The 13518-nt window shown below is 46.1% G+C and overlaps 1 protein-coding gene across 2 annotated transcripts in view; it reads right to left on the minus strand.

Annotated features, from left to right (window-relative positions):
- The window catches only part of LCK (LCK proto-oncogene, Src family tyrosine kinase), a 327731-nt gene that overhangs the window by 167531 nt on the left and 146682 nt on the right, over nucleotides 1-13518 (minus strand). For both annotated transcript variants that reach the window (XM_085648416.1, XM_085648415.1), the window contains exon 3: nucleotides 9256-9331. In XM_085648416.1, the coding sequence (XP_085504542.1) occupies nucleotides 9256-9331 (76 nt within the window). The remainder of the gene's footprint in view (nucleotides 1-9255; nucleotides 9332-13518) is intronic.

The raw sequence follows: 13518 nt of genomic DNA on the forward strand, positions 1-13518 counted from the left end.
CAAACCTGCGCAGTTCTCAGAAGAAGACGCGCTGGAAGAGGTTTAAAGCTCGGGGACGCCGCCAATCAGGTAAGGTTATTTAAACATTTATTTTTTTATATATTTAATACTGCGGGCGGTAGGCGGGTTGTGCATAAGGGAACTATGCGGAGAGTGCGGAGATTGGTTCCATCTCCGTGCCTCTCTGCGTAGGTCCCTTACGCACATTATGCCCACCCTTACAATCCACCATGGTGCCAGAAGCGGAAACTTTACATGCTGATCGCACCCCCACTGATGCACTGGTTTAACTGAGACCTAGTCTACTGCTCAAAAAGGAGCCAGCAGGCTGAATCTGGGTACAAACAATTGGGGCCCAATTAGGACCAAAGAGGAGGTACTCTCATTCATACTCCTTGCACTATGGGACTTTTCAGCAATGCTGTTGCCACTGGGTGGCCAAACTAGAGGAAACTGTGAAATCCAGGCACGAAACTCCAACCTTGCCACAAGAGATATAAAAAATGTTGTTCAAATATTTTATTGTTTTAGATAAATAGAAATACAATTGCAAGGCAATAGTAATACATAGAAATCAGAAACAGATATATAATAATGAAGAATTAAAAAGTTAAAAAGGAAAACATAACAAATAACATCTGGACTGGGATAAAAAAAGATAGAAAAGTTATCATATAGAAAAGATCAGGTAAATATCATGACCGATAACGGGTATTACAAATTCATCAAGTACTAAGTATAAACCCCAGGAAGATGGGACAGATGGAACATCTACATGTATCCCAGCAAAGTCATGTGTGAGTTTGTATTGCTTGGTAAATAATATACATCAGCGAGGAGAAAGAAGTGAAAATGCAAAGAGAGAAAGAAAGAGAGAAGGAGGAAAGGATATTGGAAGGAGGATGGGATGGAGGGAAGGGACATCTGCTACACCTTTAAAAAAATAAATTAAGAGACAGATTCAGAAGGACATTGAGCTACCAACCCCCGAGTAGAAAAATCCATATAATCCAAGAAATAAAGAAAACAGCCACCCATTACTATATCAGAATTAGGAGGTTGTGCAATGCTGAATAGCAGACCCCTTCCATTTTCAAAGAAAACTATTTTCCCACCTAAATGGCCGAAATGTCATCCTGTCTATGTATACATATGCAGTGAGCTCACAAAATCACTTTTAAGGGCACGATTTGCAGCCCACAGTACGGGCACAAAATGAGATCCAATAGAAGGAAAGCAAAACATCCGTGTTCAAAACAACCAGCATAAACAGGGAAATTATTCAAATAAAGCATTGAATAGCAAATGCTAGATACCCGACCGGCGACAACAGTGCTTAATTTGTAAAATAATAAGTGCCAGGGCCCTGTCTAGGAAGCCACTGCAGTGTGCGCCACCCACTGCCCCATCATCGCTGCCAATGACGGTACCAAGACAACTACTAACCATCTTTCTCTCCTGCAAGTGCGACAGTTCCCATTATTCCATTATATACGGAGCAGCTCAGCATAGCAGACTTGGCAGGGCTGGGTGCAGCCTATTGGCACCGAGATGGAGGGAGGGTGGAACTCGAGCGGCAACCCGATAACGGCGGGGGAGCCCATCGCGGACAGCAGACGAAGGCCCAGAACGACCTCGCAGGCCCCAACAACCGGTGGGCCGCCGGGCCATCAAGGAAAGATATTGAATGGGCAGCGGCGCCCGTGGAGGACCGGCGTGTACAGTCGGCTCCACCACAAGCAGGGAAAAAAGGGGCCAGTAGGGCCCTCTGGGAAGAGTTACATGAATGGCCCCAGGTTGGGGGGGCAGAGTAATTAGATTACAACAAGGAAAGCCTTGAGGAAGAGGAACTGCAGGAGGAGGTGGACCAGGAACGGGGGGGGGGGGGTGCAATCTCACGTTTTGGCTAGTATGTTGCAGGCACCGGCGGAGAAGCAGCAAAAGGCACAGGGGCACGAGCCAAGGGCAACGAGGATGTCAGAAATAAAAGAGCCACTGGCGAGGTGGACTGCAACTGTAGGTGCACCCTCTTTGGAGCCAGGTAAGGCCGAAAGGGTGCAGGATTAACCCATGATGGTGTCAGTAGGGTTAGGGGGGGATGAGGGTTGGGGGGAGGAAGAGGGGCTCTTAAGGAAGGGAAAGTAAGTAGTGGACATTGGGGTGGGGACAAAGGACGTTGAGGACACAAAAAGTAAAAAAATAGAGTGCGGAACGAACACGGACAAAGTGACAGTAGAAGGGGAAAAGACAGGGAACAAAAAAGATGGCCCAGAAAGTAAGGAGTTGAAAATTAAAAAACTCTCTTATATGGGAGTGACCAAACCCCTGGGTGCCCACTTAATACTGACAACAAAAGATCGCACATGGAGAGAGGAATATGTTGAAATACTTAAACTCTTAGATCGGGAGGTGAGGTCTAAGGGGGGATCACAAGAGGAGGAATACGAGCTGGCCAAGCCGCCGAAAGTACCTTTGACAATAGAGAATTGGACGGCGGCGTTTTTGATTCACGCCAGTGTATATTGTGAAAAGTACCCGGAGCGCTGCGTAGCTTTATTCAAGTACATGGACGTGATTAGGAAAGCTCAGATCATAGGGGGTGGATATGCATGGGCTCAATATGATGAGGAGTTTAGAGCGCGAATGGCATGGGAACCAGAAGCAAAATGGGAGGAATTAGACACTGATCTGAGGCAACACACCATGGGTGTGGCCAAAGTGGGCAAAATGTTATTTATGGCCAGCGGTTTACCCATTGTGTACCGGCCCTTTCAGGGGAGACCCACCCGGGGAGGAGTGGGGGGCACAGGAAAGACTCAAGCGGGGTCAGAGGGGGCATGCTGGGACTTTAACAAAGGCCTGTGCACGTGGGAATTCTGTAGGTTCCGTCACGAGTATTCCAAATGCGGGGGCCGACATGCGTTGGTCAACTGCTTTGGGGGCGGACACCAACAGGGAGGCCAGCAATGGCATCAGGCAGGGAATAGCTCAGCAGGATGTATTCAACATTTCACAAGCAATAGGGGTGCTAAGGAGCCGAAGGCCCCGGGCCCAAAGGCTCATACGCCAGTTAAACTTGAGAGGGTTGAAGAGGGGCTTCAGGGGTACGAGGATCAGGGAGCAGCACAAGTGTTGAGGGAAGGGTTCAAATGGGGGTTTCGTTTGGGTTGCAGGGGTCCAAGACAGAGAAAATAGGCTGATAATTTGAAATCGGTGACAGAACACAGACAGTTAGTGCGGGACAAATTGAACAATGAGGTGCAGGAAGGGGGAATGGCAGGGCCTTTTGATGATTGGCCCACGGATACCTTGTTTGTCTCGCCAATAGGAGTAGTACCCAAAAAAGAAATGGGGCAATACAGATTGATACAGCACTTGTCTTAGCCAGAAGGGATTTCGGTCAATGACTTCATTGATAAGGAGGCGGCCTCAGTATCGTATTCCTCAGTTGACGTGGCCATGTTGCTTGCAGTGACCGCAGGCGCGACTGCACCAATGGCAAAATGTGTCATAAAATCGGCTTTTCGGTTGCTTCCAGTCCAACCGGATGATTGGGAACTTCTGGGTATCCATTTTGAAGGAAAATGGTACATGGACAAAGCTTTGCCGATGAGTTGCTCTATGTCATGTGCTTCGTTTGAGTGCTTCAGCACGTTTTTGCACTGGTGATTTACACGGCGCACAGGTCATCAACTAGTGACGCATTATCTAGAAGATTTCTTCTTTGTAGGTTCGCCAGGCTCCACGGAATGCCAGGCAGCACTGGACAATTTCCATGAGCTAATGGAGCAACTGGGGGTGCCTTTGGCACCAGAAAAGACAATGGGCCCGAGTACGGCTCTGTCATTTCTGGACATTGAAATTGATTCTATGGCAATGCGGGCTCACTTGCCAGAAGAGAAAGGGGTACATGTATCAAAAAATGCTTTTGCGAGTCCTAAATTGTGATTATTAAGGAATCGCAATTAGGGACTCTCAAAAGCCTATGCATGTAGAAATCGCTATTAAAATAGCGATTTCTAAACATTCCTTAATTGCGACTCGCAAATTGAGAGTCGCAATTAAGGAATGGCTTCCCATTCATTCCAATGGGCCTACAGGCCAATAGGAATGAATAGGAAATTGAATGCGCAATTTGCGAGTACCAATATGTACTCGCAAATTGCGCATGCAATTTCAAGGGGGCAAAGGTGTCAAAAGGACACCCTGTTGCACCCCTAAAATTGTGATGTGCACCCATGTTGCGCACACACATGCCCCAAGGGCATGTATGTGTAACCTGAAACTTTGAAAAATGCATTTTATTGCATTTTTCAAAGTTTTAGCAAATTACAGACCAGTTTGATTTCATTGTAATTTGCGGTCCCAAATAGCGAAATCGCTATTTCAAACTACTTCTAGGATTGTATTTAAGGAATCGCAAATTGCGATTTCTTAAATGCAATTGCAATTTAGGAACTCGCAAAAAATTATGAATTCTTACATTGCGCTTGCCAAACACTTTCATGCACCGCTAAAGGCCAAGTTGCGAGCGCAAACGGCTGATTTTTGCGAATCGCACCATGCAAAAGCCGTTGATGCATGTGCCTGTAAAAGAAGAAAATACTGGATTTGTTGAGAAACATGTATTCAAAGGCCATACAAGCATTGTTGGGAAATCTCAACTTTGTGTGCAGAGTAGTGAGGGCGGGGAGGACTTTTTGCCGCAGGTTGGGACGTGCATTGGCAGGGCAAATCTTACCACACCACCATGTGCGCCTCTCCGCTGGGGTCAAAGAGGACTTGAGGATGTGGCCTGTATTTCTGCAGTCATTCAATGGCGGGCCACTGGCAAGGGAGCAAGATTTGACATGGGACGTGCACATTTATTCGGCTGCAGTAGGCCGCAAAGGCTTTGGCCTGTTCTGGCAAGAAAGTTGGTGCGTGGAACAGTGGCCGCCACTTTGGAAAGGAGCGCCTGGGTCAGAAGCATAGCCTTTTTGGAATTTTTTCCCCTAGTAGTAGCAATAACGCTGTGGGGGGAGGAGTTAGCTCACAAGAAAGTAATGTTTAGAGTGGACAACATGGCAGTGGTCGAAATAGTGAATAGACCGTCAGCAAGGAAAGAGCAGGTATTGAAGTTGCTAAGGGTCTTCCTGCTGGGGTGCCTGAGACATGATATTGCTTTCAGGGCATTACACGTCTGATGCTTTGTCTCATTCGCAGTGGGGGAGATTCCGTGGGCTGGCCAAGGAGGCAGACAGGACGCGGACGCCAATGCCCCATCATTTGTATTACGTAGGCAACGTAGGATGCTAGAATTGGTGGTAGGCTGGTTGGCGGCATCCACTTGGGCTTCATACAGGCTGTCATGGAAGGAGATTGTGAAGTCAGGTGCCCAGAGGTGCCTTGAGGTCTGGCGGCGGTCGGAGGATGTCATTCAGCTCATTCTGGATCTCATCGACCGGGGTTTATCCAGGGTTAAAATCGCTGGGAGGCTAGCTGGGATAGCGTTCATGGGCAAATTGCTGTGAGATTATCCTCCGACAGCCGGGGAACTGGGACGAGAATCCTTGAGGGGTGGGCCACGCAGAAAGCTGGGGGCGGCAGCTCAGGAAACTGCTTTCTTAGTAAATTTTTGCTCACGTAATTGAGGTTTTGCCAGTTGTGTATAGGGATGACATAGAGACTTTTTGGTTTTCGACATTAATGGTTTGGATGTTTTTCGGGGCACTCAGAGTGTCAGAATTATTGGGTAACAAGAATGGAGGTGAGGGGTAGTGTGGCAGGATGTAATTCCACAAGAGAAGGGTTTGCAGATTTGGTTAGCCAGGTCAAAAACAGACCAAAGGGGTAGGGGTAGATGGGTCAGGTTAGAGGCGGCAGTTCCACAGGTTACATGTCCGCTTCGTTGGCATGCTGTTGGTTCACTATGGCAGGCGGGGTGGAGGGGGGGCGGTGTTTAGGCATGAAAAAGGAAACAGGATGATAGATTACCAGCTATGGGTGGTGTTACGTAAGGCCTCACACCACATCGGGGTCGATGGGGCATGCTTTGGGACTCATTTTTTAATTGGAGCTGCAACGGAGGCCTGCACTAGGGGCTGGGCCCGGGAGGACATCATGCATTTAAGTCGCTGGTCTTCATTAGACGGGATACAGGGGAGGCGCATGTGTCCTCTGTCCATTTCTGAGTCTCATTCAAATTTTTCTTGTTTCAGGTTCAGGGCCCGGCCCCCAAGCGGAGGCATTGACCATTTGGATTGTGGGACACTCCTTTGTAAAATGGGCGCAAGTGCAAGCGCGCCAGAGTTATTTTGGTGTCAACATAGGTTTCAATTAACGTATGTTTAAGGTTGTGTGAAAAGGGAAGGGGGGCATGAGGTGGAAGGAGTTGATACCCTGTCTCAACAGTTGGATGTTAGGGGGCAGGTGCCCAGACCTTCTAGTGCTTCACCTTGGGGAAAACGATTTGTGCAGGGAAAAGGGAGTTGTTTTGATGAGGGCGATGAAGAAGGATGTGGCCTTGATTAAAGAGCAGTGGGCGGGTTGCTTTGTTATGTGGACAGAGTTTGTGCCTCGCAGGGTTTAGCGGGGTGCCTTTAATCCATGTGCCATTGACAAGGCAAGGCGGAAGGTGAATACGGAGATGTCTCGTTTTGTAGGTACTTAGGTTTTGGCCGATTTAGCCATACGGAGATTTTCAGAGATGATGGAGTGCATCTTTCCATGCTCGGCATGGATTTATACGTTTTAGAGATCAGGGAGGTTTTGTCTAGGTCTCTGAACGTGCAGAGACATTCTAAATGAGTCCCTGGGGCCTGGTATAGCAAGTGGGGGGTTGAACATTGGAGTAGATCCTCTCCTCCCATTTTCTGGGTGGCGGGGTTTATTGAAAGTTTACCAGGGTTGGCAGAAGTTTTTGGGTTATCGTTGAAGTTCGGTTTATGGACAGGCAAAGGGTAGACAGGTTATTTTAAGTTCAGTTATAAAAGTTTGCTGATCTACTGTTGTAGAGAGGCAGGCATAGGATGTTGGTTAATTGAAGTGTATAATTAAGATATAATTTTACTGCAATGCATTGTATTGTTGTTGATATGTTAATGACAGGGTGGGGGAATGTGTTGGGATCGTGGGGCGGTGGTAGGGTCAGGTATTTGGATGTATTAGTGAGGTTTTAAATTTTGTAAGGCAGTTGCCAGGGATGTTCATTGTAATGTGCACCTGTTTCAATAAAGCTGCCTTTTACACACAACAAAATGGTCTGGTCTGCTCTCCCCACTCCCTTCCAAGGGGTGAATGGGGGGTCAGCCAACCGAAGGGAGGTCTCCCCCCAGGCGGTTTGAGAGCGGCGGGGGGCAGACCCCCGATCCTCCATTTTGTGAATTGGGCTACAAAGATGTAGCCCAACTACAAGGACTGTGGGCGCCCTCTCCCAGCCACCATTTTAGATTTGGTGACCTGGTGGCTGGGACAGTGTGCTGTAGTTTAGGTTTTTTCCCCTCCCACCCTTCCCACTTTTTTCATCGTTTTGGGGAATTTTTCGGTCTGGTTTTATCCTTTTTCTTTCTGGTAAGGCTTCCTTTCTTGGGACAGGTGAGCAAGGGGTAGCATGTATTGTCGCTTGGAACAGGTGCCTTGTGGGGGTTATTGAAAGTTTGGCAGGGTTTAGAAGTTTTTGGGATATCATTGAAGTTGGGTTTATGGACAGGGAATGGGTAGGCAGGTTATTTTAAGTTCAGTTATAGAATTCTGCTGATTTACCGTTGTAGAGAGGCAGGCATAGGATGTTGGCTAATTGAAGTGTATAATTAGGGTATAATTTTAGTGCAATGCATTGTATTGTTGCTTATATGGTAATGGCAGTGTGGGAGCATGTTCATGGTATCGTAGGGGGGCGGGGTGGGGTCAGGTATTTGGATGTATTAGTGAGGTTTTAAGTTTTGTGAGGCAGTTGCCAGGGATGTTCATTGTAATGTGCACCTGTTTCAATAAAGCGTCCTTTTGCACACAACAAAATGGTCTGGTCTGCTGCCCCCACCGCCCCCCCCCCCAATAGGTAATACCAAAGGGTGGGCAGAATTTGCGAAATTGACTTTCGCAAATTATCACGAAATTGCACAAAATCTCCGCGAGCATGCGAAACTTTCGCGAAGATGCGAGATTGCTTTTCCCGCCCGTTCGCGATGTGTGTTTGCATGCTCGCGGGGTAATATATCTCGAACTTGCCCATGGGGTCGCTAATGGGCGTTTTAATCTTGCTCACGATGCTTATTTCCTGTTCGCGATCGCAATGACGTGTTCGTGATCGCAAACTCTCGCGGGATAGCGCGACCGCCTACCAACAATCCAACATCTTGTGGCGCGCAAACGGATAGGAAAACTCATCGGCGAACGCAGGGACCCGGTAAGTCGCAATCGCGCACACGAGAATGCATTTTTAAAGCGCGAACAAGAAAAATACTTCCATTTCGCGGCAGGTTGCGAAAGTTTTGACATTTTCGCGCTCTCCGCGGAACGCGAAAATGTAAAAATATTGCAAATTCCGCGAACGGAACGAAATTTACCGCCCAGGCCTAGTAATACTCCACCATGGACTGTGGCTTTGCTAATGACCACCCCCAATCAATCAAGCATTTGTAGAGCGCACTACATACCCGTGAGGGTCTCAAGGCGCTGGGAGGGGGGGGGGGGGCGCTACTGATCGAACAGCCAGGTCTTGAGTAGCCTCCTGAAGGTCAGCAGGTCTTGGGTCTGTCAATGCACCACGCCCCTCCAGCTACCGCGCTCACCTATGAAAGCAGCATCTCAAAGCAATATTACAGGGTCTGCTGGTGCAGCCAATAGACCACTGTGACTCTGGTGAAAACACCTGCAGAAAACTCCAGGACTCTCTGCTCCTTGTGAACCGCTGTGCTGAGGCGCAGTGGAGAGGAAAAGAGGCCGAACCGTCGCCTCTCGACACCTTAACTGTTCCCATCCTGGGCACCTCCAGATAACATCATGCCCCTCTTTCATGGCGACACAAACAAGGGATTCCCTGCCTTGGCTCCTGCCCCTGAAGTGGATAATGGTGCCCTTCTGCTATTTGCTGGGGGTGCCTGGCCATAAGTGAAGGATTTCAGTAATGAGATGGAAAGGCAGAAAGCATAGGAAGGAAGGATGGACAGGAACAAGAGGAAACGAGGAAGAAACGAAAGGCGAAGGAGCGAAAGCATGGGAGAGAAGAAACCATAAAGAGTGGAACGCATTATGTCCTAACCCTGCTGTGCTTACCCTGCACCGGTGAGGAGGGGGGTGTGCCGCCTTCATAAGTGACCAGTGGATCCCGGGCACCTGATTCCAAGTACAGCTGTAAGAGACAAAACCGTGTGAGGGCCCTTTCCAAGCCCACGGACAGCAGCAGCGACAATCCTCAATGCATATACATTATTAAAACTACAACAGCCTATTTCCTGCTGTGATCATTTGTGACACAATCATAAGTCTCTAGGTCCTTTTGGAGCTAAAATGTATTTTTCTCCAAGTTCTGTTACGGATCTAATGAATATAAATGGTGCAACATGCAATGGTTCTCTGTGGTCTGAAGGTACAGGAAGGAGCAACACGTAAATGGCATTAATGGCTCCGTTTCCTTTTTAGGTCTGGCTTGACAGCAAGGCTGACATAGTTATATATTCATTTATAAAGTTATGATAAAGGAAGTAGGCCTGCCATATTTATTGTTAAAAGAATACGATAAAGGCTGTATTTATTGTTAAAAGAATACGATAAAGGCTGTAGGCCTGATTATTTTGCTGTGAAAAGTAAATCCAGATACCATTGGTCTGATCTGTCTATTATGAAATGCTAGCACAAAGACAGAAGGCCTGGCTTATTTATTAAGACGATTATATCTTCAGACTATATTACAGATCCACAGACAATGCTAAGAGGCCACTTCCTTGCAGCTCATTTCCCGTGCAGTGCACCGCATCACACATGGCAACTACCTCTAAACCAGACGGCCATCATGGAATGTTGTTGTCTGTAGAATGTCATTGTTTTTCAATTCTAAGGTGGCCAACACATTGGTTCGAGGTGTGGCAGCCATGCAGGAACTTTAACACAAAGAAACACTATATACAGTACCTCTGCACGTTTTCTTTTTTCCACTTTCAATTAATCTTGTATAAGCTGTTGAGTTTGTGTTTTATTGTGATTAGGAAAGGGTTGGAATGCAAGAATGAGCAGTGGGTGAATGAGTGTATGCATGAGTGTCAGTTACACATATATGAGTTGCTGAGTGCTTAAACCTATGAGTGGCAGAAGAGGCGCTTTCATTTATAACAAACCAGGCCTATCGTCACTGCCATTGCTTGTTGTAGATTTCACTTGGGTGGAGATGTACAAAGTTTTGTTCACGGCTCTGTAATTTTCCGAGGTCTCGCTATCCCTTCACCTACATCCAAGAGCAGTTTCCCCCTCAACTCCCCCGCATTTGATCTCATGTATTGCATCCGTTCTCACAGTAAATAATGCAATAAACCCCGCCTCAAATAAAAAAAACCTTTCTGTTTTCATTCTCGCTTTCATGATGCCACATGCATGTGTATCTTTAAGCAGCCACACCACTATTATTTCTGATTTTTTTTTTTATAATTTCATTATATGGAAATTAATAGACAGAGCAAATAAAGCGCTTGATCCACAGAAAGTCGAGACTCGTGGGTTTGTGGTATCAGGTCTCTCATGCTGTTTGCCTGGAGTACATCACATTTGCGCATAATAAAGCTGATATCAATCCAACTTTCTTTTCTTCATCTTTTTCATTTTGCGGTATATGGTAAAGACCTCATCCTCTCACTTATTTTTACTGCTAGGGTATGTCTCTATAACATCTTCCACGGGCCTCAGTTTTTCTCCTGCATGTTAAGGGAACCTCTGCCCTCATACATGTATTTTTCAGCAAGCATACACCTATGCACGCCCGAGCACCACTTTTCTAAGGGTGGTGCCACTGGGATTGACCACACTCTTGAGGTATTCCGGAGGGACACCAAAGGGCCCATGTCATGGTTGTATGACGTTACAAAGCATGCCTTTATCACACATGTCTTTTCCACGTAGCCTTTACCACACATGGTAAGTATAATAGGGTACGTAAAACCCCTATATATATAAATATATACATATATATTTAATATTAAATACATTATTTTCGTTTTTGTTGAGAACCTCCTAAACCCTCCCTTTTTTAATTTACTCCTAACCTGCCTTTACTGCAACCCACCCCTACACGTAATATATTTTTTTCTTTTTTTAGAGAGGAACCCGCTCCAAGACCTCTGCTTTTTATATACTCCTAACCGCCCTTTCGTACTACCCACCTCAAAACTGTATAATTATCCATACCACTATACCCCCTTAAGCCTTACCACTTTCCACCCTTAATGTACCCTTACCATCCTGTACCACTACCCACCCCTAAACTCTAAATTTACCCTTACATCCCTTTAACACTATTCCAAAACCCTAAAATTACCTTTACTACTATATACCCTTAAACCCTAAAATGGCCCTTGCTACCCTTCATCACTACCCACCCCATAACCCTAAAATTACCAAATTTCCCTTACCACCTTTTACCAATACCCACACCTAAAGCTTAAATTCAGCCCTATCGTCTATATATATCTATATATCCATGTGATCAAGATCGTGGGTACGCGATCGAGACGTGTCATGGCAGGCACTACGCCTGAACAGCATTGGAGCTTGTAATTATAATGGAATAAAGCACTGCACTTTGAAAAGGAGCCGTCTTGAATCGTGTATTTTCAAGTGTGGTGAGGTCCGTACCTGGGAGGTCCCGCCAGGAAGGAGACGGGCCAGGAACGTGGATATGTGATATATATATATACATGTATATGTATATATATCTTAGAAGATGAAGGGTCAGAAGAAAACAACAGCAAGCCAGGGAAAACATTTGGATCTTAAAGATACAATAAGTCACAAAGAAATAAAATATTCCAGAAAGAAGTGACCATCACCGATCACCAAAGAAAAGAACAAGAATATATATTGCCACTACTATGTTTTGGTTTCCGCCAAGATTGTTTGCTCAGTAACTGCACGGCTGACAATGCTGGATTTTCAAAAAGCATTACAAGTGAAGATTCCATTTCGAATATGGAATCAGAGCAGTCCTGATATCTCTTGAGATGTGTAGTAATCAGGTGGTATTGTCAGTGCTTTTCAGCCCATCTAGATGCAATGATTTTAAATGGTACATACAGACGTTTTCTCTGGAGTCCAGTAGTTCTTCATTAAAGACATGTTTCACATGGAAAATCTTCAAATCTGATGAGAAATTGTCCACGCAGTTCAAATGATTGTCATATTGGTGTAGCAAGAAGGGGGGTGGGTGTTCCGCCTCAGGCGGTACAAGTTTTGGGGGCAGCGGCCTAACCCCCGCTCTTACCTGCGGCCATCGTGGTGTGGCAAACCCAGGGGCCGCCCCAGGATTAGGGACAGGCTGGTTACGTTTTTTATTAATTATTACTGATATGTGATTCCTGAATCGTGTATGGAGGTAATTAACTATATGGCCTACATCCTGTTTTTTACAGCCTTGGTGTTTGCAATGAATGACATACATAACACATGTTGAACAACATGTAAGATGCTGTCTTATGCCATAGGTTCTCCTTGTCACAGAACTTGTTTCTGATGATGTTTGTAAAAGGTATTCATATGTGATGTACCTTTTAGAATCACAGCAATGAACCCTGCATATGTTAAAGCTTGCTTGAGTTCAGCTCTCACAATAAGAGATCATTAATTGAGAGTTCTGGGATAAGCAATGACTGTCAGTATTGGAAAAAATGTTTACAATTTTTCACAAGTAGATAATAGGGGAAATGTTTTTCATGGGGAGATTTGATTGGCTGCCACCACATTAACAACGTGTCGGCAGTCATCTTAAGACTCTGAACTTAGTTCCGAGTCCTAAATAAAAAGTGACAAAAATACATAAGGGAACAGGGTAGGGATACCCTGACCTCCTCGGTCTAGTGGGTCCCACCTGGGGCCAAAAATGTTTTTTTTTTTTTAAGTTGCTGCAAATCCTCAGACAATCTGCAAATCTGAGGCAAAATTGAAAAAACACAGGCTCTGGTGCTATTTTTAAAAGAAAATATGAGGGCCAAGGCCAGGGGGGGCAGCACTTTATATTTATAGGGGATGGGGGCACATGACTCCCCTCCCTGAGCCTCGAGGAGGCCCTGGGGACCCTATCCCCTGGGGACGTTCTACAAAATAAGGGGAGGGGGCACATGTGCTCCCACTCCGAACCCTAATAGGCCCAAGGGACCCCATCCTCTGGGGAAGAATGGTTTAAAAAACATGAGAGGAGGCCCACGTGGCTCCCCTTTCAGAGCCTTGATAGGCTTGGAGGACTCCATCCTCGGGGGCTGAAAGATTTACAAAAAGGAAGGGGGGGCCGTGCAGAACCAAAACATCTTTTTATCACACTTAACTATAACGTTACTTTAA

This window comes from Triturus cristatus, chromosome 3_2, assembly GCF_964204655.1.
Source record: "Triturus cristatus chromosome 3_2, aTriCri1.1, whole genome shotgun sequence".
Lineage (NCBI taxonomy): Eukaryota > Metazoa > Chordata > Amphibia > Caudata > Salamandridae > Triturus > Triturus cristatus.